Source organism: Marmota monax, unplaced genomic scaffold, assembly GCF_021218885.2.
Source record: "Marmota monax isolate L192 unplaced genomic scaffold, Marmota_monax_Labrador192_F-V1.1 WCK01_AAM20220418_F8-fsc01540, whole genome shotgun sequence".
Classification (NCBI taxonomy): Eukaryota; Metazoa; Chordata; class Mammalia; order Rodentia; family Sciuridae; genus Marmota; species Marmota monax.
This window is the reverse complement of record NW_026693579.1, coordinates 21372-49317: the sequence shown is the minus strand read 5'-3', so window position 1 is coordinate 49317 and position 27946 is coordinate 21372. Positions and strand designations below refer to the sequence as shown.

At 57.5% G+C, this 27946-nt stretch overlaps 1 protein-coding gene and 1 long non-coding RNA gene across 3 annotated transcripts in view; one reads left to right on the top strand and one right to left on the bottom strand.

Annotated features, from left to right (window-relative positions):
• LOC124102838 (cGMP-specific 3',5'-cyclic phosphodiesterase) overlaps positions 1-21419 on the top strand; it is a gene marked incomplete at its 5' end in the record, with an annotated part of 29467 nt that extends 8048 nt beyond the window's left edge. Inside the window, 7 exon segments of one of the 2 annotated variants that reach the window (XM_046459273.1) lie at positions 3133-3220; positions 5853-5953; positions 7406-7483; positions 9795-9858; positions 14649-14723; positions 15318-15401; positions 17666-21419. In XM_046459273.1, coding sequence (XP_046315229.1) covers positions 3133-3220; positions 5853-5953; positions 7406-7483; positions 9795-9858; positions 14649-14723; positions 15318-15401; positions 17666-17803 — 628 coding nt within the window. 2 annotated transcript variants of the gene reach the window in all.
• Positions 17007-23119, bottom strand: LOC131424725 (uncharacterized). Its single transcript, XR_009228189.1, has 2 exons — positions 18479-23119; positions 17007-18372 (listed from the first exon to the last, which is right to left on the bottom strand). It is a non-coding gene; the product is annotated as an uncharacterized LOC131424725 (long non-coding RNA).
• Positions 23120-27946: the final 4827 nt, after the last annotated feature.

The window sequence follows — 27946 nt, the reverse complement described above, 5'->3', positions numbered from 1 at the left end:
AGGGAGTGTCGGCCAGAACCAGTGAGGTCCAGCTCCACTGTTAGAGGAGGGAGTGTCGGCCAGGACCAGTGAGGTCCAGCTCCACCGCTGGAGGAGGGAGTGTCGGCCAGGACCAGTGAGGTCCAGCTCCACTGTTGGAGGAGGGAGTGTCGGCCAGGACCAGTGAGGTCCAGCTCCACTGTTGGAGGAGGGAGTGTGGGCCAGGACCAGTGAGGTCCAGCTCCACTGTTAGAGGAGGAGTGTGGGCCAGGACCAGTGAGGTCCAGCTCCACTGTTAGAGGAGGGAGTGTCGGCCAGGACCAGTGAGGTCCAGCTCCACCGCTGGAGGAGGGAGTGTCGGCCAGGACCAGTGAGGTCCAGCTCCACTGTTGGAGGAGGGAGTGTCGGCCAGGACCAGTGAGGTCCAGCTCCACTGTTGGAGGAGGGAGTGTGGGCCAGGACCAGTGAGGTCCAGCTCCACTGTTAGAGGAGGAGTGTGGGCCAGGACCAGTGAGGTCCAGCTCCACTGTTGGAGGAGGGAGTGTCGGCCAGAACCAGTGAGGTCCAGCTCCACCGCTGGAGGAGGGAGTGTCGGCCAGGACCAGTGAGTTCCAGCTCCACTGTTAGAGGAGGAGTGTGGGCCAGGACCAGTGAGGTCCAGCTCCAAGCTGGAGGAAGGAGTGTGGGCCAGGACCAGTGAGGTCCAGCTCCACTGTTGGAGGAGGGAGTGTCGGCCAGGACCAGTGTTCAAGTTAAAATTGAACCACTTGTCACCTGCATGAAGACAGGGGCGGGCCCTCTTGGTGGGTGGCACAGAGGGAGGTGGAAGGCACAGTCCCACAAGGGTTGGCGTCCAGATTGGAGAGGAGTCCTGAGGGCGCCACCAGCTCTGGAGATGGAGGTGCAGGAAGGGGCTGGCGTCCTGCCCTGCCTTTGGGACTGGACAGCCTCCAGGGGACCAAGGAGCGTGCAGGTGGGGTCACAAGCCCACCCTTGGAGCCTGTCTAGTGTGAGGGGCCCCTGCCAAGGCTGGGTCATGGCAGCCTGGAGACCCAGGTGTTAGTGAAGAGTCAGTCCAAACACCCCAAGGTCAGCGGCTGCCATGGAGAGCCCACCCTGGGGAACTGGGGGCCTGTGACTCTGAAGGACTGAACGCTGCTGCCGCCTGCTCGGAACAGGGCCTGTGCCGGCTGACACCACGGGTCTTGGATGTCCCCTGGGCTGCCCTCAGCCATCTGTGTGGTCCACGACCTGCCTTGTGCCTTGGTGGGTGGGGGCAGCGGCCATCAGTCTGGGCCCCGCTGCCCCGAGGCTGCGGGGTGTGTCTATCCGTGACGTGAAGAGATGGGGAGTGCCAGCCAGGGCCAGGAGGTCGGAGGGTCAGATGGACGCCAGCTTAAAATAGGCGCAGAGAAGGGAGGCCGTGCAGACCCCAGGGCGTTGGTGTGCGGGACAGATGGCGGGAAAGGTGGCGGGAGAGGTCTGGGCCCTGAGTGAGGAGCGTGTCTCGGCCGCCAGTGCTGGTGGTCCTGGGGAGGGGCAGGGTGGCCTTCCGAGGGCTCTGACTGCCTGCTGTTTCAAAGGTTCCTGTTTCTGCACACGCCCTGACAGCGCTGTCAGAGCTGGACCTGTGGCTGGCCCGGCAGGCTGAGTGCCACAGCTCTGAGCTCAGGGAGTGGACCCCGGCCCGCGTGGTTTTCTAGGTCCTCCTGGGCACCAGCGTCTGCCGGAGTGGGAGGCCGCAGGGTACGAGGCCTGGCTTTCTGAGCATGGCTGTGAGCCGGCAGCGTGGGCCCTGCCTCCCTCCTGTGGCTCCCGAGGCTGTGCTCTCAGATGTAAGGCGAGCATGCCTGCACCTGTCCAGTCCCCGAGGGGAAGCACCCTGTCTGCATCTGACGAAGTGATGCCCGCTGACGTTCCAGCTTGCTGTGTCGGGGCCCTGACGGCCTTTCCCAGCCCAGGCAGCCCGTGGAGGCCACGTGGAGCACCGAGGCGCTAGTCAGAGTGATACAGGCCAGGAGATGCACTCGGATCCCCTCTCTGCCATGTGTGTCCACCCAAGCAGGTTCTGAACCTCCGTCACCAGAGCACGTACCGGGATGCCCGTCTTGCAGCGCTCTCTGCCTGGTTTCCCGGCAGGCACGGCCTGGGACGGTGGAGTGCGCAAGGCCTGCAGCCTCCCTGGCTTAGGCTCCTGGAAGCCCCCTGGGCCTCCTAGCTCACCAGGTGGCCCAGGCATCCTTCTCCTTCCGGCAAGGCCTGCTCGTCTTTCCCCTTGCCGAGGAGCAGTCTCTCCTAAGCACGAGGTGCAGGAGTGAGCATGGGCGAGGCAGGCGGGCTCTGGGCCTGGCGCTCCCACCTCACAGTCCTTCAGCCTGGAGCACCTTCTGAAGCCTCCACAAATCACCTGCTGGTCAGAGAACCGCAGGGAGTGGCAACTAGCCAGGGGCCTCGGACACCTGCCAGCACTCACCGGCCCCTTCCTGCAGCTGGGAGCACAGATGGTGGGGCTGCGCAGGGCCAGAGGCGAGCACTGGATGCAGGCAGTGCGCCCTGTGCAGCCTGGCTGTCTCCCGCCTGCTGAACTGGGCACTGCCATGCCTCTCGGCTCAACCCGGGCACCACTGGGTCAACTCAGAGAGCTGGCGACGTCGGGCACTGCAGGAACCAGGAACCAACTGACTCAGCCGCCTGCTTCCCTCCAGGGGGCCGAGCCTGGGCAGCCCCCTGGGCAGCTCGGTCCAGTGACAGGCCCCTGAATCCCACCTCATCAGTGCTGGGAACATCGACCCCCGCCTGAGCGTGACTGCAAAGGCAAAGCTAACCTGTGAATTGGTTCAGAGTCTAAGTCAGATGCAGTTTTAAAATTGAAGACTGTAAGGTGTGCGATAATATTTATGTGTAACAGGTGTTTTCTTACCCCTGGGGCGGCTCTCCCTTCCTGTCCCCACACTGCCGGTCCACTCTGCTAAAACACCAACACTGCTCACACTCAGAACAGGCAGGTTCTCCTGCCTCGGGGCGGTCTGCCTGCTCCCAGAGGTGGCTGCTCACCCAGAGGGCGGAGGGCGGGCGGGCTTGGCTGCTGGGTGAGGCCGTCTGCTGAGCTCAGCCACACTGAGGACGCGGCCTCTCCTCTCTCCACGCCCACAGGACAGAGCACCCGCTGGCCCAGCTGTACTGCCACTCCATCATGGAGCACCACCACTTCGACCAGTGCCTGATGATCCTCAACAGCCCGGTGAGTCCCCCTCTGCGGCTCCCGCCTGCTGCTCCCACCTGCAGCTCTAAGCCTGAACACGCGCCCTTCTCTTTTGGGTAGCAACAGGAACCAGATCCGCGGAGACCTCGCAGCGCCTCTGCCAACCAGAGCCGTCTCCACGTTGCCCCGTAGGTTGCGGGGCTGCGTTGGCCGCCCCGTGGGAATGGCTCTGTGGCTTCTGCAGCCTGGGGTTTGCTTTTGGAGTCACAGCTCTCCTCTCCCACTGTGGCGCTGGGCGTTGGCTTGGCCTGGCGCACACTGAGCACTGCTGTGCCACCAAGAAGCACACAGCCTTCTCTTCACTAAAACCTCTAATGCTACCATGTTGTCAAGGAAGGGTGCTGTTGGACGGCCGGGGTGCCTGGACCGCTGTCCATGTGCGCAGACGTAGGCCGTGCACAGAACCTCCCTACCTAAGGGCAGTAAGGCAGGAGAGGAGCACCAGGGCATTTGAGGGGGCGTTTGCCGAGCGCAGGCCTCGTGCCTCCGTGCCATCTCTGTCTGCTCGTGTGACCCGGGTGACAGAGGGAAGTCCTGACTGCTGTGCTGACAAGCACTGGCATGGGTGACCCCAAAGCATACACATCACCTCGTCTGTGGGTGGGCCCTGGGCTAGTGCCTTTGTGAGCCTGGGGACAATACCCAGAGTCCAAGGCAATCTCTGTCCCTCCTTTGTAAGTTAAAGTCCTCCAGCTCCCTTAGGTCCCACCATGTCGTCCCTGGTTCTCAATGGAGAGGCCAGATGGCCGGTGCCGGGGAGTTGGGAGTTTGATGTGAAGGCTCAGGCTCCCCCTTCCTGAATGGTGGCTTCCCTCTTGCTCCCGTGAGCTGCTGCTAGCGCCTTCCTCACCCACACCTGCCTGCAGGCCTCTCCAGACTTGGAGAGCAGGCGTCGGAGGGCCGGGTGCTCTCAGCCCTGTTCTGGTAGGAAGCCCCTGTGCCAGGAGCCAGGGAGCCCCGTGGAGCACTTCCCTCTGGGCAATGCGTGCTCCCCACAGAGCACCCCCGAGTGGGAGCCAGACAGCCTGGCCCTTAGACTCCCTGTGTCAGGGAGGTGTCCAGACGCAGGTCCTGGCCCGTCCCCTCACCTGCAGGACCTTGCACAGGACCTGCTGGCTGTCACTTGAGGTGTGAGGACCTGCTCCCACTCCTCATGACCCTGGTGTCATGGAGGTGAAGATTCACGCAGCCTGCTCCAGCCTCCGCAGAACGTCCCATAGATGGCCTCGTGGGGGGCGTGGCCAGGGCCTATGACTGTCACGGCTTGGTCCCTGTGTCACTGCAGTGTACTATAGGAGCAGTTCTTACACAAGTTGTCGGGGCTCCGATGAGCCAGAACTGTGGGTGCTGGATTTTGAGTTCAGCAGGGAAGGAAGGCCCCCGCCCAGTCTCCTGGGGGCAGGGTCTGTTTTAAGAATGTTAGACAGGCACCCCAGGAGGTGTTGGCGGTCACCTGGGCCCTGGCCTGCCTGGCTTCGCCTCAGCGCCCACCTTCTCATTTCCACTGCTGGTTTCTCACTCTCACATCTCAGGGGCACTGGGGACCTGCTCGGCCAGAGGTCTGGCCTGGGCCTGGTTCTGTGCAGGGGTCTCTCCTGACCCTGTTTTCCCCGTAAGTGTGCAGCTTTTCAAACCAAGACTCTGCAGAAATGTGTGTGTGGTGTCGTGTGGAAAGGCCGTGCTGTCCTCCTGGCAGCTCTGCCATCCGCGTGCTGGAAGTCCTTCTTTTACTGGACAGGACAGGTTACGGTGTGTTGGCACACGTGGAATCGGCTGTGCGTGTGTCGGCCTCCACAGCGAGGCCTGCTGTGTAGTTCATCTTTTAACATGATGTACAGAAGTTACAGCCTCTGCTTGGGAAGGAAAACTAAGAATGTAGCACTAAAGACGCCTCCGGTTGTGCTTGAGGTTGTTTTATCTTGAATACAAGCATCTCTGCTTGGCTCAGAATCTAAAATGACTCAGTGTTTAGAGGACCTCTATGTCCGTGGCTGAGTGACGCGTTTCGTCATTGATTCAGCCATGCCACTGCTGCAGTGCTTCGGCTCCTCTGGCCCTCGCCTGGACGGCCGGCAGGTGCCTGGTCCTCACCGCAAGCCCTCTGCCTCCTGGCCTCGTTCCCAGGCCTCTGGGCTCTTGTTGGCGCTGATTAACGAGACACATCTGACTCCGTTCACAGATGTTCTGGGCGCCTTCTGTGTGTCTGCGCTCTGCGTTCTACTCCGTCTGACACTAGAGAGCCACCAAGGTGTGTGGATTCACCTGAGGATCCTTCTGGGCTTATCACAGAAGCCACAGGGCCGTGACCCGGATCGTCAGTTTGACCCTCGCAGCTCCGCTCCTGACACCCCTTCACTTCTCAGTTTTACCTGCTGTTAGATTGTAGCCCAAAACCTGCCAGAAGGAAGAGTAGGTGGCCAGGAGATGTTCTGTCTGTGCTCAGGCCTGGGGAACAAGTGGCATGTCACCCAGGGTGGCGGGGAAGAGCAGACGGTGCCATCTCCCGCGCCGCTCGGGGCAAGTGACCGGAGCTGTGTTCCAGATGTCGCAGATGGCTCCCCGCAGCGTCTCTGGATGGAGTGCTAGTGATGCTTCTCTTTTCTCTGTCAAGGGCAATCAGATTCTCAGCGGCCTCTCCGTTGAAGAATACAAGGCCGCGCTGAAGGTGATCAAGCAAGCCATCCTGGCCACAGACCTGGCGCTGTACATCAAGTGAGTCTCAGGAGACCCCTCCGAGGCAGGTCTTGCAGGCTTCCTGCACCAGGCCCAGGTCTGGGCAGTCCTCAGACCCCTGGCAGCGCTGACCCTCAGGTGGGCGGGGAGTTTTAATTTTAGCAGCCAGAGAACTCTGTCCCGTTGCTCACTGGGAGCTAAAACTCACAGAACACATGGCTGTTTCCCTTCTTCATCTCCCATGGTGTCTCTGAAGCCATGATCGCCCAGATCTCTGACTCAAGGTCATTCCTGCTGAAGGTTCCTGGGCCTGTGGCCTTCCCCCTTTCCCACACCCGACTCACTCCATCCGCACCTCCTTCCTGCCACCATCCAACCCCGGGGGCAGGAAGAGCTACCAGAGCCAAAATAGCAGCTCAGGGTTCTTTTTATTTGATTTTGGCACAAGAAGGGGACATTCACGTACAACTTTGAGACTGTGAAGGTGGCGTTTGTGATTGTGCACCTGCCCAGCAAGGCACTTCTCCGAGAGCCCGACAGTCGGGGGTTCCCAACTCGCAGGGAGAGTGCTGGTGCTCTGTGAGATGGGGAGTGGGGGTCCCCCGATTTCCCAGGAGCACAGCCTGTCCTCTGCACGAGGGTCCTTGGGCCAGTTTGAGCCACTGTTAGGGGAAGCAGAGCAGACAGCATAAACACCCAGCCACCTACGCCAGATGTCCACTGTCGAGGCCCCAGCAGCACCCACACACCTGCTGCGCGAGGGTGGACACTGAGTTAAGGAGAACAGAAGGAAACACAGTGAACTTCCCGTCAAGTAACTGCTGAGTAAGGACTGCCACATGACCAGGCACTTGAGAACGACCTGTGACCTCACAGCCTGCCCAGGCCTTCTGGGCCTCGTGGGTCTCACCTGACCAGATGACACCTGCCTGACTTTGGTTCTCAGCAGGATGGTCAGTGCCGTCCCACGGGCGTTCCTTTCCCTGGGTCTGTCTCCAGCTGGACCTTGAGCACTGTGCCGAGTAGTTCTTCAGATACTCAGCAGTGGTGGGCCCAAAGCAGCTCCACCCGCTGACCCTGCCAGCTCCTGGGATGACCACAGAGGCACACTAACTTACCAGGCCTTCCTTGGCTTCCAGAGCCTTGCGCTCTATTTCACAATGTGTAGGAACACGGTAGACAGAGCTAACGTGAACCTCTAGGTCTCATTAGGTCCCGACCTTAAAATGCCTTAGATCTCACTTGATGTCACACTTTTTACTCACTTTTTTATTAAAATATTCCAGAATTGAAATGACTGCTCTTTGTGGTTAAAAACCAGGTGAAGTTTAACCTTCCACCAAAACCACGCGAGCAGAGGGAAAGTGAGGAATCAAGTCTTTTCAGATGGTGGTCTCCTGGGCCATAGGAGGGAAGGTGTATCCATGACCCTCTAGGTCACGGGGGAGAGCAGGGGACCTCATAACTGCCTAATGTTTTCTGTATTTCAAGGAGGCGAGGGGAATTTTTTGAACTCATAAGAAAGAACCAATTCAACCTGGAAGACCCTCATCAGAAGGAGTTGTTTCTGTGAGTCATTCTCCCGCCATCTGTGGAGGCCTCGGTGCTGGCTGGCCTTGGTGATTGTGGTCCTCGGTGCCTTGAATACCCCTGGTGCACTGGCTTTCTGTGGTGGATTGAGTGCCATCTTCTGCCTGGTGTGGGTAGGCAAGAGGTGTTTCAGGTTGGCATGTTCTGCAGTGAGCTCCCCGCACCCTGCGAGGCCTAGAGGGACAGAGGGGTGCTCTGTAGTGAGCTCCCTGCACCCTGCCATTCCTAGAGGGACAGAGGGGTGTTCTGTAGTGAGCTCCCCGCACCCTGCAAGGCCTAGAGGGACAGAGGGGTGCTCTGTAGTGAGCTCCCCGCACCCTGCGAGGCCTAGAGGGACAGAGGGGTGCTCTGTAGTGAGCTCCCTGCACCCTGCGAGGCCTAGAGGGACAGAGGGGTGTTCTGTAGTGAGCTCCCTGCACCCTGCCATTCCTAGAGGGACAGAGGGGTGTTCTGCAGTGAGCTCCCTGCACCCTGCCATTCCTAGAGGGACAGAGGGGTGCTCTGTAGTGAGATCCCTGCACCCTGACATTCCTAGAGGGACAGAGGGGTGTTCTGCAGTGAGCTCCCTGCACCCTGACATTCCTAGAGGGACAGAGGGGTGCTCTGTAGTGAGCTCCCCGCACCCTGTCATTCCTAGAGGGACAGAGGGGTGTTCTGCAGTGAGCTCCCTGCACCCTGCCATTCCTAGAGGGACAGAGGGGTGCTCTGTAGTGAGCTCCCCGCACCCTGCGAGGCCTAGAGGGACAGAGGGGTGCTCTGTAGTGAGCTCCCTGCACCCTGCCATTCCTAGAGGGACAGAGGGGTGTTCTGTAGTGAGCTCCCCGCACCCTGCCATTCCTAGAGGGACAGAGGGGTGCTCTGTAGTGAGCTCCCCGCACCCTGCGAGGCCTAGAGGGACAGAGGGGTGCTCTGTAGTGAGCTCCCTGCACCCTGCGAGGCCTAGAGGGACAGAGGGGTGTTCTGTAGTGAGCTCCCTGCACCCTGCCATTCCTAGAGGGACAGAGGGGTGTTCTGCAGTGAGCTCCCTGCACCCTGCCATTCCTAGAGGGACAGAGGGGTGCTCTGTAGTGAGATCCCTGCACCCTGACATTCCTAGAGGGACAGAGGGGTGTTCTGCAGTGAGCTCCCTGCACCCTGACATTCCTAGAGGGACAGAGGGGTGCTCTGTAGTGAGCTCCCCGCACCCTGTCATTCCTAGAGGGACAGAGGGGTGTTCTGCAGTGAGCTCCCTGCACCCTGCCATTCCTAGAGGGACAGAGGGGTGCTCTGTAGTGAGCTCCCCGCACCCTGCGAGGCCTAGAGGGACAGAGGGGTGCTCTGTAGTGAGCTCCCCGCACCCTGCCATTCCTAGAGGGACAGAGGGGTGCTCTGTAGTGAGCTCCCCGCACCCTGCGAGGCCTAGAGGGACAGAGGGGTGCTCTGTAGTGAGCTCCCCGCACCCTGCGAGGCCTAGAGGGACAGAGGGGTGCTCTGTAGTGAGCTCCCCGCACCCTGCGAGGCCTAGAGGGACAGAGGGGTGCTCTGTAGTGAGCTCCCCGCACCCTGCCATTCCTAGAGGGACAGAGGGGTGCTCTGTAGTGAGCTCCCCGCACCCTGCCATTCCTAGAGGGACAGAGGGGTGCTCTGTAGTGAGCTCCCCGCACCCTGCCATTCCTAGAGGGACAGAGGGGTGCTCTGTAGTGAGCTCCCCGCACCCTGCGAGGCCTAGAGGGACAGAGGAGCCTTGCACTGTGGTGCTTGCTGCAGGAGATGGCTTTGCCCGTCCAGCAGCAAGCATGGGAACACTCTGGACACAGCAGTGTTCTCATGGTCACTAGAGCTCTCTTCCAGGGGCTGCATGATGGTGGGCCTGAGAGCTCGTCTCCTGCCCCTCCGCCTGCCAGGTGGGGCCTGTCTGTCAGAGGCTGTGTGTGGCTGAGCATGCTCAGGGTAGCCACAAGGAGCCAGAGAATTAGGACCGCCTGACTCACGATAGAGAACTTGCTGTCACTCTTGGCGGGTAACCGTTGGAAGCGCTGTCCTTATGCTGCCACCGAGGGTAGCTGCCTGGTGGAGGTGGTGTCAGGAACTGGCAAGCTCTCTGCAGAGGTGGACCCCTTCTCTCTGTGCCCCTGGGGCTGACGGGGCAGGGAGGATGGACGCAGCGTCTAGGGCTGAGACCCAGCACGGCCAGCTTCCATGTGAGCCCTGCTCTGCCGTTCCTGGGGAAGGGCCTTGCGTGGCCTCTGTGTGCTGGGTGCAGGGTCGAGTTCATGTGAAGGGAAACAGGAGTCTGTCTCTTGCCTTGCAGAGCAATGCTGATGACGGCCTGCGATCTTTCTGCAATCACAAAACCCTGGCCCATCCAGCAACGGGTACGTGCCTTAGTGGTGATGAAGAGTAACTGAAATGTCAGCACCGGGGCAGCCAGTTCCTGAGGCCGTCTTCACAGCCGTGCTCCGGCCCGCTTCCCTGGCTCCGGCACTGTTAAAGCCGATGACTGAGCAGGGAAGCCTGTCATTTGCAGGAGATTCACTTGTACTTGGTATCTGATAGGTCAGGAAAGAGCATCTAGTTAACGCATAGCCAAGCCAGCTCCTGGGAAGGCTTAGTCTCAGCACTATTTGGGCTCACCTGGGGATTTTTTCAGCACATCCTTTTAATAAGATCGAAAATTAGAAGGAAAGTAATTTTCTTAGGTTGGCTTACTAGGCTACTCTCTGCTCTAAGTGGGCTTAGCAAGTGGAGTGTCCACGTTCCTGGGGCTGGTAGACGTGGGAGTGCTGAACGGATGTCAGGAAGCACCGGCCAGGAGCTCCTTCCTCGGGAGACCTGACTGCCTTGCTCTTTCTCAGGGCTGGAGGAGGCTCAGGGAAGCCACTGGGATGCAGAGCTGTCTGCGTGGTGGCTCAGTCCCTCGGGGTGTGCAGTCTTGGTGCCCCAGGGAAGGTGTGGACTTTCTGTGTGTCCAGCCCAGCTGCCGGTCATGGGCACAGCAGCCCAGGCTCATGCAGTGAAGCCTGCGGAGAAGAGAGACGAAATCGCCCCACGTGAGGAGGCTGGCAGGCCCTGGCACTCAGGCGGTGCTCACGACCTCCCTGCCCTTGTGAGATGGGACTGTAGGCCTGTTTCCAAACAGGAGGGAAGTGGAAGACGGGGTCTGTCTTCTGCATGAAACTACCTATTGTTTCATTGTAGGAAAAAAAATAAGAAAGGAAATTTGTTTTTATAAAATAAAAAGAAAAACTATTGGGAGCTACCAGAGAGAAGGCTGGGGAGGAGGCTGGTGTACTCACAGAGGCCCGCGGAGAGCACCCTCCACCTGCCTTGGGCCTCCTCAGCTACGCCCTGGACCTGCGTGCCGTCTGTCCAGTGGAGCTGGTTTTGAGGGCTGGATGGCAGTGCTGGCCTGGTCCACGGTATGGGCGGTCTGCAGGGTGGAGCTGGCCTGGAGCTGTCCAGCAGCTCTGCCGACTGCGGCGGCCCTTCTCTTCCCGACTCCTTTGTTCTCGGAGCTAAGCCCGCAACCCTGTGAGTGCCGTGACTGTCGACAGAAACCTCCACCACGTCAGAACCAGGGGACAAGAACACGAGGTCACACCCACAGAGATGGCATGGCACGTGTCGGGATTACCAAACTGACACTGCCTTAAAGAATAAATCGTGATTTACCCCAAGAGAGAAAAAAAGTGAGACTTTGTGTTGGAGCAAGTAGCCAATGGAATTAAATAAGCAAAAGTAATAAAGAATCATAAGAATTACAAATAAAGAAGTAAACTATCTCCACTTGCAGGTAAAACTATATCTGGCAAGCCCAAAATAAACAGTGGGCAGGCTAAATGAGCAAATCAGTTATAAGATAAAGTAGAAGAGAAGCCTCTGTGACGGGGAAGAGTAAATAAAAGTATTAAATACCTAAGGATAGACAAAACTTGCAAAAACTATATGAAAGAAATTAGAAAACATTTTGTGTTGCTAAAGCAGAAGATGAGACTGATATAAATGAGAAGGTGTAGCATGTTCTTAAGAGAAAAAAATTAGTAGAAAGGTATCGTTTCTCTCTCTTTAAGCCAATTTACAGATTTTAGGCTATTAAATTTTTGTTCTCAAGCTAGAAAAAAATGATTTTAAAATTTATTTAGGAGGGAGTAAAAAGCAAAAAGACACCCAAAATTTCTGAAAAGGTGAAGCAATGAGGTGTTGGTGTTCTGATATGGAAACAGTACTACAAAGTCTATAATCACAAGTGGTTTGGGTGGCAGATCAGCAGAACACAGGAGAACCGTAGATGGTCCAGAATTGCACAGTGTTCACTGTATAACAAATAACACTCCAAATATAGGAAAGAGCTTTTACTCAATAGTGTGGGCTGAGCGAATGACCAGGGGAGGGAGACAGGACGGGGTCCAGTGCACACATGTGGACTCCAGGTGAAGCCAGGATCTTCAGCAGAGAATCAGCCCACGTGAGTTCTAAACACCTGGTGGGCACCTGTGGGACAGGCTCAGGGTGCACAAAAGCAAAGGACCCAACCAACAGAGTCAGCCCCACAAAGAGGAAGCCTGTGCCCCCACAGACTCCAGGCACAGACACGGAGGACAACTGCCCGTGTACCTGACCGTTAATATCCGCAACAGACAAAGAGCTAAGGGCAGAAGAAAGATGCCAACGACCCTGTGGAAAAATGAGCCAGAGATGCGAACACAAGGTGGTGGCTTTCCTACCGGGAACGACTTCTCCTTTGAGTCATAAGAGAAACTGAGTTAAAACTACACCAACCCAGCAGGCCTGCACGGAACCCCGGGCCGGTGCTGTTCCCGACAGCCAGACCCTGGAGGGAGCCGGAACGTCCACCCAGGAGAGTGGGTCAGCGTGTGGCAGTGTACCCCTCGTACTGGGGGGTTCTGTGCCATTCAGGAGGGTCACAGATGACTCGGGAACGTGCCACACCAAGGGGCACAGCCCAGTGCCATTCACAGGAAGTTCTAGCACAGGCAGGCTGGCCTGTGGGAGTGGCCGTGTGCTTCTGGAGGGAGGGAGAGAAGAGCAGAGGACGACGGGAGCCTCCTGGGCACCTTCTGTCTCAGCGGGGTGGTGACACACAGGTGCGGGCATCTGCTGCTACGCCAACCATCCCCTTGGGATCCACACAGCTTCTCCCCCATCGCGGAATCCACAGGTTGACAAACATCCCGGAGTTTTGTAGCATGCTCAGTCGGGGCAGCTGGGGGACACTGAGGGCTCCGAGTCGCAGCCTCGAGGAGTATTCAGACTGGAGCCTGTTGGGCACTGCTTCTGGCATCTTATCCCAAAGACTCCGGGGAGAGCATGGAAGTGCTTATTCACGGCTGTTGGGAACAGCAGAGAAGCAGCCCACACACTCATCAGCAATGACTCAATAGACCACGGCCCATCCCACACAGACCCACGCATGTCATAGAAATGAGGGTCATCTCTGTGAAGAGTACAGAGAGAGATGTTTGTGTGAAAAAAGCAAGCTGGACAAAAAACGTGTTATGTCGCTAATTACATACGAAGGAGCAACATGTGAATATCTGTATTATGTAAATGTTTATATTAAAAACAGGTTTATCCACAAAGGGAAGTGAGTGACTTCCCACAGAAGGACAGTGAAAGGGGTGTGTCTAGCCAGAGTCCGAGCCCAGAGCTCCACCACGGCCTGTCGCGTAGGTTAGACTTGGACGTGCTAGCAGTTTTCCTGACTGTGAAACAAAATTGAGTGTATTTTTTAAATCATGAAATCTTGGACATAAAGGAAACAAACTTGATGTTTAGTCCTAGGAAGTGCTGATTCATTCTAAGGGACATTAAACCCTACCACCAGAAAAGACCGTAGGGAGCCCTGGGTGGTGCATCATCGGTGGCAGTTCTGTATTGACACAGCGTGGGCATGTGGCACAGAGGAGCATTAAGAAATTTCACCAGTGTTAAGAGCTAGGATTTCCAGCACAGACTGAGGCTTGCAGAAACCCTCTTGTCCTGAACTGGAGTTGGAGATGTTCTGTGAACCAGGTGTTCCTAGCTCGGGCCCCTGAGGGTGAGTGCAGTGAGCAGACCGGGTCCCGCCTGAGACCTCCAAGCCCTTAGCTAAGGAGCAGGCTGCATGCCACAGAGGTGGCCTGGCACCACCAGGAGGCTCACAGGACGAGTGGGAGACCGTCTCCTCACACCAACAAGGGGCCCCAAGACCCCGGAGAGGACCCGGCTTAGTGAGCCCCTGTGCCAGCATGGAGTCAGGATGGAAATGCAGAATTATATTCCAACCCACGAATTCAAATTAACACTAAAAATACTGAAAACAGCCTTCCGTGGTCATCTTGAGAGCCAGGTTATTTTTTTGAAGTGGGGAATCGGGCATTTCTCCTTTCTTTTATAGGTTAAAAACTGTAGGGAGCCTTGGGATAACTACACGATTGCCGTGGGAAGCTTCCCTCTATCCTATTTTAACTCATAAAGGAAAAGGGAATGTCGGCTTTGAACATCACCCTTTCTCAGCCCTGAGTTGACAGATGTAGGCAGAGATCATTAATGATTGCCAGCGTCACAGACGGGAGCACCTGGGCTTCCTGCAGCCACTGGTGGGAGTGCACAGCACTGCCGCGAAGGAGCCCCACTGAGACTGATTTCCGCTGGCCGGCCCCCGACCACAGGCCCTAAATGCAGGGGCCAGACCCAGCAGCCTCAGGGAGAGCATCTGCACATCCCGACTGCGAGACTGCAGGATAAGCCACCAGTTGTCCATCGAGGCAAGGAGAAACTGTGGGGAGAGCTGAGAGGGGACGTGTAGGTCAGAAGAAGCTGCAGGGACCGTCCACCCACCACCGTGATCAAGGGGCCTGTTGCTGCTGAGTCTTGGCGGCACCTGGACTAACGGGTGCTGAGTGAGCTGCTCACCTGCACATGGCACTGGCTGCCTCTCGCTGGCCAGCAGAAATGGCGCCTTGCTCTCAGTGCTCATCACAGAAGGTTGTGAGCGCCTCCCACGCAGTGAGTGAGTGCTGTCTGCGGGGCTCACCGCTGCGCGGTTCTGGTTATCGTGTCGGTGAGACACAGACCTGGCAGGTGGGGGGTCTCCACCCAGGGTCTCTGTTTTAAAGACTCACGTGCTTCTCCTTGCCTGAACTCAGCCCTTTGTTTGTTTCAGATAGCAGAACTGGTAGCAACTGAATTTTTTGACCAAGGAGACAGAGAGAGGAAGGAACTCAACATCGAGCCCACCGTAAGAACCCCACCTCCTGGCACTGCCCTGGGGCGGCCCAGAACCATGCTTTCTCACGCTTCTGTGAGGTCTTCCCCGGGGGACCCGGTGCTCTTTTGTTGCTCGGCACTTGTTCTGTTAGAAGTGTGAGTGTCACCCGGGAGGCAGAAGTGAGGAGAAGACGCTCCGCCCCAGGTGTCCCTCTGGCCCTGTAGCTTCTGATGACACAGGCGCTTGTGTGAGGCAGGTGCCGCTCTGCGACGTTTTCATGGCTGCGAGCCACACCTGCAGCCCCTCCTGGCACCTGCCCTGGCGTCACGATGCGTGGGGCCCTGCCACCTGCGGCACAGTTGTGGACGGCTGTTGCTGGACATGTGTTGCGCTCTTTACTGTCAGGAGGTTCCCAGAGGGAACAGGACTGGAGGCACAGATCTCCAGCAACAAAAGCTTCCCGCACCGCGTCCATCTCCTGCAAACCTCCCCAGTCTTGTCCGTCCCAGGGTGGGGAGTGCATGAGGCTGCCACCGGCTTCCCAGGCTGGCCCAGTTCATCTTTCAGAGCCCACTTTTGTTGTGTTCTGCAAACAAATGCACCCCTGTTTGTGTCTGTTTTCAGGATTTGATGAACAGGGAGAAGAAGAACAAGATCCCCAGCATGCAGGTCGGGTTCATCGACGCCGTCTGCCTGCAGCTCTACGAGGTATTTATGGGGAGCCCATGGTGTGCTGGCTTAAGGCATGTCATGAACTAAAGCCTGAAGAAATCCGAGAGATTGGCGCTAGGCACCTACTTTTTGTTCTAAACCGAGAAAAAAGGGAAAAAAAAGTAGCTTTGCTTCTTTTGCTGATAAATATGTTTGCATGGAGCAGGGAACACATTTTGTATTTGCTATTCTCAAAAACTTCATTCAGCTTAAAGGCCCACTGTGTGCAGGCCCAAGGGTTCCCACTGCGTGCTAGCTCACAGGCGCCTACTGTGTGGGGCCCCTCAGGGGTGTGGGAGGGTAGGGCGTGGCAGTGTCCTGAGGAGCTGCCGTGCACTCTGCTCTCCTGCTCTCTGCCCCACACCTGGGCCTCCACGAGGAAGCTGCCTCGACTTTTCCTCTCTGCCACACTGTGATTGTGATCTTAAGAAACTTGCCCCGAGGACGGGAAGGAAGTGTCTAAGGATGCGCAGGTTCCTGTCCCCACACTCCTGCTGGCTTGGCCTATTTGGACTTTTAGGAGTTGGGGGTTTTTATTTGTCTGTTCACATGTGAAGAGATTCCCCCCTCCCGCAATACCCAGTGGACTAGTTTAGATGCTATGACCCAAGGACAGAAAGAAGATTTCGTCTTTCAAAGTTCAAACAGAAAACTGCTTTTAGCCTTTGATTATTTGGGAAAGGAGCGTTCAGCATGGAGTTACCCTAGCACGTCCAGAACAGGGAGTCCTGGAAACCCCCGACCAGGGTGTTTCTGGCATTCAGAGACCGGGTTTGTAAAGTTCGTCTTCCAGGGAGAAGGACTCTTCACCCAGGCAGGTGGCTCCTGAACCACACCTGGGGTCCATCCAGAGAACACAGTAGGGAAGCGGTGCCCGGAGAGGAAGGGGAGCCCCTCCAGGGGCACCGGGCACGGCCCCTCCTCTCCTGCCTGCCCTCCCTGCTTATCAGTCCTCAGGAGCACCAGGCACTGGGCGTGGCACTCGGCAGGACTGCCACCTCCCCACGGCTGGTGGAGGCCCAGCTGAATATACAAATGGGGGTCTGGGCCTTTCAGTCCTTGTAGAGAGAGTAGTGTCAGATCACCTCTGCAGGGTCGTCCCCTGGGCATCATGTACATACAGAGACCCCTTCTCTGTTCGAGTCGGCCCTGAAAACGCCCTGTGAAGCGAAGCGTGTGACCTCCGCTTCCACAGGAGTGGCATGTTCTGCCGCAGGGACCAGCAGGGAGCAGCCACTCGGGCCCCACGTGGGGAGTCGCTGGAGGCAGAGCACGGCTGTGTGCTTCCCACTTGCTCCTGCAAGCAGGGACTGCGCCTCATGGCGTAGCGCCTCCTGGCTGCTGTGACCGTCTCTGTGCGTCTTTAGTAGGCACACCAGAGCAACACAGCACCCCAACCCCGTCACCGGTGCTATTCAGTGTGTCTGTTGCAAGGAAATCCTCCTCGATGACATCGCTGCAGCTGAATGCAGACCATGGTGCCACTCTGAGTGAGAACTGACCCTGACGATGGCCTTGGGTGAAAATCCCCTGTGCCTTGCATAAAGCCATTCTGCAATGCTGCAGTCTGGCTGGGCACAAAATCACGAGCCACTCACAGCCTTGTAGATTCAAACAGCAATTCTTTATTCCCGAACTCTCACCGGCCCTCTACACGCACGTTCTGGGCAAAATCCACACCTCCACTGGGCTCTGTATCCCAAAATACTCTCTGAATCCCGCGAGAACTCAACGGGAACTCAAGGAGCGGGCGCGCCTGAGGCAGCAGGATAGGCCCTATTCCCAGCAGGAATCACCTTAAACCTGGAACCGCCCTAAACCCAGAAGGCCCTAAACCCCCATCCGCCTTAAACCCTGATCTACCCTAAACCCAGATCCGCCCTGGTCCTTGAGCAAGGTCACCTTTCATGCAAAGTCACTGCAAATGACCTGGGTCCACCATGGAGAGTCCTTCCTCTAAGCAACATGGGGTAGGCTGACAAAGAAACTGCGATGCGTCACTCCTACTTGGCTCGCCTCTCAGCACTGCAAGCCTGCTAGTCACCCCCCGAAGCCGTCTGCACCACACAGAAACAAGCCCTGTTCCCCAAACAGCGGGTCCCACCCAGCCCAGCCTCCACACCTCGGTGCTGCGGGGGACTCCCTCCTGAGGTCCCTGTGTGTTGTCCACGTGGGAAGGCCAGGCTCCCGAGAGGAGTGGAGCGTGGCCTGGGCGGGCTGCGGCCTGCGTCCTTCCACCTGCTTCCTCTCTTCCTCTCCAGGCCCTGACCCACGTGTCGGAGGACTGCCGGCCCTTGCTGGAGGGCTGCCAGAGGAACAGGCAGAAGTGGCAGGCCCTGGCAGAGCAGCAGGAGAAGACGCTGGTCAACGGGGAGAGCGGCCAGGCCAAGCGGAACTGAGGGGCTGTTGGCGCGGCGTGGAGACTCCGAGGCACCTCTGGGAGCCCCAGCCCACTGTGCGCCGAGCAGACCGTCCACACTTGGCCACTGCTGTGTTCTTGTTTCTGCACGGCTTTCGAGAGCACCATGACGTGTTTTCAGGGGACGTTTCCACAGGTTCTGGGCATGTCTGTGCCGCGGGAAGCCCACGGCCAGGTGGGGCTGTGTGTGCTGGGGGGTGTGGGTGCCGCTCTGCCGCTGCTTCCTGCCTGGGTTTATGAGAACCGGCTCCCGTGGTTGGGAGTCTTGCTTGTCTCAAGAGGCCGGAAGGACTGTGTGTGAGCCCTGGTGGGCCTGCTGGGGGCCAGGTGGGGTTAGGAGGAACAAGGGTCTGCTCAGGTGGAAAGAGTGTGAGGCCACATCGCAAGGAAAATGCATCCACTGACCTGCTGCTTTGTGAAAGAATGGGGGTGGGGCTTGGCCATCCCCCCAGGACCCCCAGCAAGGGCCGCCCGTCTCACCTGCAGGGGTCAGCAGGTCAGCGGAGAAGCCCCATTCCACCACCAGCCAAACACATGCCGTGGGAGGTCCTGCTGAGAAGCAGTTTTGAAATCTGAACTTTTGAAAATAATCTTGTCCTCTTCCACGTCCTTCCAAACCACACCTAGATCCCAACGTGATTGTTGGAGCGCTGACCTGGAGGGACACCGGGCTCCAGGACGGAGCTCCATCTCTCTTCCTTCAGTCTGTCAGGTGGACCCTGGAGGAGAGTTGGACTGTGTCGGCAGCAGGGCTCTGATCCGGAGCTGTGGGCAGAGCTGAGGGAGCAGGAAGGGCACCTCCGCCCAGTGAGGTCAGGAGCACCGCGGCTGAGAAGCTGCGGTCAGCTCACAAGGCGAGCAGGGCCTGAGCACGAGGCCTGGGCACTGCCCTCGGCCCGCAGTGCGGGTGGCCCTGCAGCTCCCAGTCAGTGCGCACCCTCCTGGGGTTTGAGCCCACCTCAGCGTGCCCCTGAGTTCCCGCTGGCCCAGCGTTGGGGGAGTGGACAGTGGAGCAGGTGGCACCCGAGAGGAACTCTGCCCCATGCGTGCGGAGACCTTTGGATCTGGGGGGAGCAGGAGGAGAGACTTGGCCTGTCAGCGTCCACCTGCGTTAGTCAGGTTTGCTGTGACCAGAACAGCTGACGAGGACCACAGAGAGGAGCTCCGGGTTCAGTCCGTGGTGACCGCTTCGCTGCCCTGAGCCTGGTAGAGGAGGCACTTATCTCCCTGCAGCTGGGAAGGGGGCAGGGGCCGTGGTGGAGAAGCACCCTTGGGGCAGCCCCATGACCCACCTCCTCCACCACACCCCACCCACAGTCGCCCCCAGTGGGTCCCTTCCAGCCAGGGCGGCTCTCACCACCCGGTCTCTTCTCCTCTGCATGCTCCTGCCCCGACGGGAGCTCTGGGCACCTCCCGTGACCCGCAGCACACCCTCCCACTTTCTTACAGGGAGGGGAAGTGTCTGCTCTGGGTAGCTGTCACTAAGGTGGACAGGAGCCCTGGGTGTGGGTGTGCCGTGGCCTCAAGGTCTTTCAGTGCTCTTGACTCCTGTTCACATCCTCTAACGCCCTAAAACTCAGCGTGTTCCCCTTAGTGCTGTGCGTGCGTGTGTGTGTGTGTGTGTGTGTGTGTATGTGTGAGCCCCCGGCTCTATTCCTGCCATTCAAGTCCAGAGAAGAGGCAGGATAAAGTGTGGCCATCACTGCACTGTGAGGCGCGTCCAGGGAGCTCTAGCTGGTGTTGCGGACCTGGACCTTCAGAATGTTTTATTTCATGACACAGGTGAAATCTAACATTGCCTCTTGGTGGCACTGGAGTGTGAATTACACAGACTCACCAGCAATCGTCGTGTCTGCACACGGAACGCACCTGTGCACGCGTGCATGATTCTCTAGGGTAGACTCTCTGACAAGCTTCATCACACACCTGTTATGCCAAAATACAGAGCCGCCCACTCTCGGGCAGTGTGCTCAGGCCCCTCTGGCGTGTGCCGCGAGACAACGCCGATTCTGCGTGGAGGGTTTGGATGTGTGTTTCAACAAGAAGGAGATGCATTCAGCTTAGGCGTTGGTTTGTTCTTAGATAGCAGCTTATTTTGTGTCACTGGTTTGGACCGTGAAGGAAGTTAGGCAGGGCCAGGCTCCGTGTCGCCACCGACACTGCAGCTCCGAGGCACCCCTGTGTCTGCAGGGCACGTCCTGGCTCCGCGTCCCCACTGGTGGGAACCAGTGGCAGATGGGGACTGCTGCCTGGGGGCAGGGCACAGATCAGTTTTTCTTCTGTGAAAGTTTCCTGTCCAGGATCTTCAGGCTGGAGACAGAAACAGTCCCCCTCACCCCACCCTGTATTCGTGGTTGCTGGGTTGGTTGGTCACAGCAGAGCAGGGTGATGCCACTCCGCCTCGGGGTCAGCCGAGCAGTCCCGAGCTTTACTGGCGGGGCCAAGGGTGTCTGTGAAGCTCCTCCCCCTGTTCTCGAGCCCTGGCATTGCAGGCACCGCCCGCGTGCATTCAGGGCGCACTTGCCCTGAGCCTGAATGTTGTATTGTACAGAGCTGGGGAGGGCAAGGACACAGCCCCCCCGTGCCACAGGCCTCAGCCCACAGGTCCTTCTCACTTGCGTTTCCAAGATGGAGAAGCCAAGGACGCACTGCTCCCCTGCCGGTCCCCTAAACGCCTCACCTGGGCACAGACCAGCTCCTGGCCACCATCGGTGGGCGGTCTCCCTGTGAGCAGTGCTGGAGCTGGGGGAGCAGTCTGGAGCCAGGTCCCTGGAGGGAGCTGCGTCCCCAGCTCCTGCCGGTGCAGTGCCTTTCCCTCGGCAGGTGGCACAGGGCACACCTGGCCCAGAGCGGCCCAGGCTCTGGCTCCTGCTGTGTTTCAACAGGACTGAATCAGACGCAGCGGCCGCCGTCCTCTCCTGCGGCCTGTGGGGGTGGCTCGGAAGGAGGTGTGTCGGGCTGAGCCTGTGCCCGGGTAGGAAGGGACACCACAGGGCCCGTCACTCCTCCCGTGCCCGGGCTTTTCCTCACCCCAGGCCTGCGCAGGGCCCTTCAGTGCGTGTCCTGCGTCCTCGTCCTGTGACAGCCTGGGGAGCAGCCAGGCAAGAGCAGCGTCTGCCCCCGCGCTGGCCAGGCTGTCGCGGCTGTGAACTGGGCAGTGCCGACCTCTGCTCAGGGGGCCCTCCCACACCTCCGAAGGCCCCCGTGGACACGTCCTTGAATGTAGCCGGAAGCCATGGGATCGTAAAACTGTGGATTGGTCCTGCAGCTTGGGAGAGGAGCCCGAGTCCCACAGCCACTGCCCCTGCCTGTTTGTACCTTAGGCCTTTTCACTACATCTGAACAAATATATAGTTTCTGACACTATTTTTATACTAGGACGAGGGAGTCACTGTGTACCTCATGTTTAGCTTTGTAATCTTGGTCACTGTCCTCTCCCACCCCTGAGCCACCCAGTGGCTCTTCTGTGCCACTCACCACCTCTGGCAGCTGTGAGGCCACCAGCCGGCCAGGGAGGCTCCTGCACTGTGCAGACCCTCCCATCTGCTTCCTCCAGTTGCCCTGCTTTGCAAAATAAAGAATGAACTGGTCCATGAGTGCCGTGTGGTTGTCAGGGGACCTGGGGTCTTTCCAGTCACAGACTGAAGGGGACTTTGGGTCTTGGGCGGGGGAAGTCGGCCCAGGGGTTTGAGACACCGAGATGGCGCCCACCCAGGTCCCACGGGGAGGAAAGGCGTGGCTTGGCCCCCTGACCTCGCCTGCCCTCCTCCCAGCGTGGCCCTCCTCCGGGCAGGGCCTCGCTGCCCTCTGAGCACAGCCAGGTGTACACAACCTGGCATCCCGTTCAGGTTCACCTGTGAGTGGGTGACACCATGTCAGTGCTGCTGGCCGAGGACCCTACCCCGCTTACTGCCTGCTGGACAGGCCCCAGGTGGCCTGTCCAGGCTGCTCCTGGGTCAAAGCTGGGGGAAGTCCGTGCCTCCAGGGGACAAATGGCTTCCCCTAAGGGCCACGAGAGGGCACGGTTTCCAGGTGTCTTCCTTCCTGGCCATAAAGAAGGGATGAGAACGTTTTGGGTAGAAAAAAGAAGAGAAAAAAAACTATGAGGGAGGGCAGGCAGGCAGGAAGAGGATTTAAGGAGAATAAGTAGGGAAAGTGGGTACTCTCTGACGCTACCTGCAGGAGAGCCACAGGGCCCTGCCCCAGCACAGCACAGGGACAGGCTCCCTCCCTCCCTCTCCCCATAGGCTGGGAATGTCCCTCACAGGCCCTGCCTGGGCACGTGTGTGTGTGTGAGCATGTGTGTCTGTGACTGTGTGTGTCTGTGTGTCAGTATGTGTCTGTGTGCGTGTCTCTGTGTGTCTGTGTGTCTCTGTGTGTGAGTGTGTGTGTGTGTGTGTGTGTCTGTGTTTACTGGCTTCATTTTTAGAGTCATTTGGGGATCACATCAGAACTGAATGGAGAGTGTAGAGGGCTCGCACGCCCACTGCCCACTCCACTGTGCTGACGGGGATGCATCCACACCTGGAGGTCTGAGGGCCTAAACCAGTGGACAAAGCCGTGTCCCCCAGGTTCACTGCCCGACAGTCCTCTGCTCTGCCTGCTCCTCCCTCTGTCCCCCCAGCCCCTGCTGTCCCCCGCCTTCACTGCCCCCTGGTTTCCCTGTGGCTGGGTGGGTACAGCAGTGCTCCCCGTCGGCTCCCTTCACTCAGAGGGTCTAGCTTGCCTCTGTGTCTCCCCTGTCTGCCTGGGCTTGGTAGCTCGCTTCCTTCAGCTCTGAAGAGGACTCCGTGGAGGGACGGGCCACCAGGAAGTGTGTACGTGGACAGGGTTCTTTTACACACTGCCGATTTCCCTGCCTGGACACCTCAAGGAAAATGTTCATTCAGTACACTCCTTTTAAGTCAGTGAAGACTGTATCGGGTAAAATAGGTTGTGTGAGTGTTTGGATGCTGTAAAATAGAGGTTTACATTTTCAGTGCAGAAGTAGCAGCTACAAGTAGACAAGTAGCCCTGCAGAGTGGACATGGAGTGCTACGGTGCTGATTCTGGTCAGTGCTTCTGTCTAGGGATCCAAGGGTTAGGGTTCCCTGGGTAGCTGCAGCTTGCCATGAGGGCACATCTGGAGGAGCCGAGTGGCTGTGCTCTGCCATTCCCTGAGCCCCCTCCAGATGGACGTCTCTGCCACCCTCCCAGCCCCCTCCAGGTAAACGTCTCTGCCGTCCTCCCAGCCCCTCCAGGTGGACGTCTCTGCCGTCCTCCCAGCCCCTCCAGGTGGACGTCTCTGCCACCCTCCCAGCCCCCTCCAGGTGGACATCTCTGCCGTCCTCCCAGCCCCCTCCAGGTGGACGTCTCTGCCGTCCTCCCAGCCCCTCCAGGTGGATATCTCTGCCGTCCTCCCAGCCCCTCCAGGTGGACGTCTCTGCCGTCCTCCCAGCCCTCTCCACGTGGACGTCTCTGCTGTCCTCCCAGCCCCTCCAGGTGGACGTTTCTCCCGTCCTCCCGGCCCCTCCAGGAGGCCCTGCTGGTGTTGTGTTTATTCCTGGCAGTCTCCTGTGTTAACTGTGGTCCCCTGTCACAAAACAACTCTCCCATCTGAGGATCCCACTGGCCAGGCTTTCGGAACCTCAATGAGCAATTTCAAAGACCCCGGCCCAACAGAGTGGGCTGCGCTCTGTGTTGAGACCCCCAGGCTGTCCTGCAAGCCCCTGGTTGAAGACCTGGCCATGTTGTTCTACTTCCCCAGGATCCCTGGAGGTAGGAGGAGAGGCAGCCCCAGTCAGTGGGTCAGGTGAGTCCAGGAGGAGACCCCACTTTGACCAGACAGACTCCAAGATGGCTCAACGGCAAGCTCACTGAGAATTTTGTTCTGTCTCAAATCATTTGGGTTTTCTGTCTCAACAAAAACACAGCAGAGTGCATTCATGTAGGGAAGAGAAGTAAAGCAGGGACAGCCCCCGGCCCGTGGGCACTTCAGAGCACTCCTGCAGGACATGGGATCCCTTACGTGGCCTGTCAGCTCCCCTCCTCCTTATAGGTCATGCGCTTGGAGGTCAATTAACTGCACATGGCCACAGTGATGAGCTGCAGCCTCTCACAGCTGGAGAAAAGGCAAACTGGACGTGGCCTGTCGAGAGAGCCGGGCCAGGAGGACGGGGCAGAGCCACCTTTACCTGGGGCTGACATGGCCCATGGGTGACTCATGGTCCCTAGGACCTGGGCGTGGAGGGCAAAGGTGCCCTTATCACCTGGTTGGTACAGCATATGGGGCAACTTGGGGAAACGGCATTCGCTGTTCATTCTCAGGACCCAGCCGTGGTCTAGCTTTGGGAGGGCCCTGGGGAAGAGCAGCCTGCCCCACCACACCATGTAGAGCAGTCTCCAGAGGTGCTCTCTGGTGGAGCTCAAGGTGGGCTGGTCCTCCAGCCTCAACTTTTCTGCTGACCCGCCTTCGCAGCCTCTTTAAAGCCTGGGCTGTGCTCTGGGCAAGGATGGCTGCCAACTGAGGGGCAAGAGGCTGCCCTGGCCAGAGCGAGGGCAAGTGGCCTTCCGCTGCTGTGCAGAGGCATCATCTGCTTGCTCCTCTGCTGGCCCACGCTGCGGCAGCCCGTGTTCCCGGCACCATGGCCAGTGCTTCAGGCCCGAAGAGGCGCCCGGCAGAGCACAGGAAGGAGGAAGCATGGACAGAGACTACAAGCCAGTAGCTCAGCCGGTGCTGGCTGCAGTCCACTGAGTCCATGGTGGGGTCCTTCACAGAAGAGCGAGGAGAGAAGCTCCGATCGCTCACTCCAGGCCAGAGAGCTGGGCCGGTACAGCTGGGAGGTGGCTGGGGTCCGGCCCCCAGGCCCATGCTCTCCTCCCCACAGTGCTGGCCCCCGTCTCTGAGAGCAGCTCCTTCCAGAGCTCCTGTCCCCACAGGCCAGGGGAGACTGTGGCACACACACCGCCACGCCGCTCTGTGGCCTGCAGACACACCTACCTGTGCTGTCCGGGGAGAGACTCCTGGACTCTCCTCCCCTGCAGAAGGGAGTGGGACCAAAGCCTGCAAATGGGCGTGTCCTCACGGTGTGCTGGTCCCTGCTGTTATCCCTCCTTCTCCACGTGGCCCCTACAGCCCAGTCCAGCAGAGACCAGGCGCCAGTGGCCGGTTATCTCTCACCCGAGGAGAAGGCGCTGAGGTGAGCACTTTGTGGCTGAGGGGTCAGAGTGCACTCGCCACACTTGCTGCTTCAGGGAGCACCCCAGGTTCTTGGTTTGCCCTGGAGAGGGTTGATAGGCAGCGGCGCCCAGCCGCCAAGGGTCCACGGCCTGTCAGTGGACCTAGGCATCAGCCGTGGCCTAGGGCAAACGAGGCCTCTGAGCTCACTGCTTCCAAGCTGGCCAAGCCCACCCTGTGGGAGCACACGCCGCTGGCTCCTGAGCCAGAGTACCAGTGTCCACTGGGCAGAGTGCCCGGCTGGGCTGGAGGAGCAGACAGGACCCGGCAGGACACGGGGCAGCCAGCCTTCATGCCTGACATACCTGGAGGCAGAAGCACAGCTTTTCATGTGCGATTTTACAAAGTCTGTTTCTCTAACTTAACTACTTCAGAAGTTTTCTCCTGAAGAAATTAAGATGTGTGTTTAAAAATACAACATATGATATTAAAATAATGGAAATTGCCAACAATAAAATACCTATCTCTTGGAGAGCTAATTAAATAAATTATAAAAGAATATCATGAGGCCATTTAAAAATATCATGTAGAAATAATTCTATTAAATGAATATATTAAGTTAAAAAATAGATTTTAAAACCCTATCTCTAGGACTTAACATTTTGTGAACAGTATGATTGAGTAGGCATGAAGCTGCTAATTACAACTGACTCTGGGGAAACAAACGTTCATGATCCAGTTGTTCTCACTTTTCTGCGTGTCCTCCTTTTCCTGACATGGGCCACTGTTAGTTCTGCAGCCAGGACAGGAGGAAGGCCTCAGAAGAGCTCTGGAGGGGGCAGAGCCGGGCAGCTGTCCAGGGGCCCCACCTGCATCCTGGGCTGGACAAGGCAGCTCTGACATCTCTGAGCCCTGGAGGACCTGGGCAGGGCTGGTGCTGCCCCGCCTGGCGGGGAGTGCCCCTAGCACACTCAGTGCCCGGTGGACAGGGTCACCACTGCCACCTCCTGCCTCCTCAGTGACTCCCTGGGCCACTGCCTCCTGTGGACTTGGTGCAAATTGAGGACTGTTCTTGTAGTCAGCTTGACCCCTCTGGCTAGAACACATGCTCCTGGACACACTGACCATTTCCGGAAAAAGCCTGGGGAATTGAGCTGGGAAGGAACTTGAGGATGAGCTACTGGCCCCTTGGCTCCTGGTCCTCAGCAGTCCCCTGTCCCCACTGGACCCTTTCAGTGCAGAAACTGCGGCTTCGTCTGGGGAACACTTTGAATTATTGGATAGATGACTTCCTGCCCTCCATGTCTGTCTTCACCTTCTGAGACTTGACTCTCCGAGTCACAACTCCTGGGCTGGTCCTCTAATTTTCTTTTCTTGCATATTTTCAAACTCTGTTTTTTGTCTATTTTTCATTGTTCCCCTTCAACTTTGTCTTCTAACCCCTTAAGGTTCCGCTTATTCTGTCACATTTCTGGTCCCCCAGAGCAGTCTGTGTTACTCCTTGCTTCAGTGCCTTGGTCCTGGGGGTATAAAATCCCAAGACTGGATACTTTATAAAGAGATTCATTTCTTATCGTGTTGGAGGCTGGGAGTTGAGGACCCAGGTGCCAGCTGCTGGAGTCTGGTGCGGGTCTGATGGAGGGGACAGGGCTCTGGACAGCTTCTCGCCCTTTTCCAAGGGCGCCAATTCCCTTGAGAGGCCAGGGCCCCCCGAGGGCCACACTTCTGGGTACACACCATGATCAAGCTTAACAGAGATCTTGGTTCAGCTGTGGAAGTGCATCTATCAGTCACTGGCGCTTAGGGTCATCTGTTCTCCTTCATACACAGACCTGACGTTGGACAGGCAGTGGCTGGGCAGCTGCCATTTAAACTGGAGATTTTGATTGATAAAGCAGTACACAAAGTGCATTTCAATGTGAGGTGCTAGACGGCAGAGCCTGAATTTCAAGGAAAGTGACTGACTTTAAGCTTTAACACCATAACATATGCAGGACAGTTTGGCAACTGATAAGTGACGAGGGGGTCGGCGGTGGTCCCAGTTTACACAGTTGTTCCCTGACCTCACGTTCCCACCACGCACTTCTGCCGGTCTCCTCCAGTGGGCAAGGTCTGCTCGGTGAATGGAGAGCATTCTTCCACACGTTCCTTTTTGTTTTGATTTGTTTGGGGATGGCATCTTGCTATGTTGTCCAGGATCATCTCAGACTTACAGACCTCCATGATCCCCTGGAGGAGCTAAAGCCATAGGCATGCACCACCGGCCCAGTCTTTGATAAAACGCTTCTAAATGCAGAACACAGCAGATGTTTCTATACTGAACTCAGCATGGTTGTAGGCACAGACGCACTTCTCCATTATAATCTGTTGCAGCTGGGCTCAGGAGACCACATTGGTCAAGAGTAGAATACAAACATGACCCTTCACCTGTGCAACTCAGAGGTCCTGAACGGACATTTTGTTACTCCAGTTACACAAAAAGCGACAGGACCACCTAGGTTTCTCTACAGGCATACCAAAAAAAAAAATATCCCAAGAAAGATAAAGTAAAAAACTAACTTGCCTTCCCAGAAGACTCCATCAAATGTTAGTTAAACTAAACTTTATAGAAGCAGGAAGAAATGGAAGGAATAATAAGCAGTGATGTATTAGTTAAGTTAATTAAAGGCACTCTGTTTAAATTACTGTATTGCTAGGGAAACAAATTTAGAAAAATTCCTACTAAAAGAGGAAAAAGCATTCTCCTGAAGAATATTTTGATATCTGATTGCCTAAAATTGTTTAGAGAAACAACATTGCAAAGAGTGGTGTCCAAACACAACAAGCTAATGGAACAAAGAGCACAGTGCCCAGGCCTGAGACAGGACACACTCACCTGCAGAGCTGCCAGCCACCCTCAGTCTGTGTCCCCACCTCGGGAGACACCACACTATCCTGCACAGATGTCCTTAGTCTATGTCACCATTG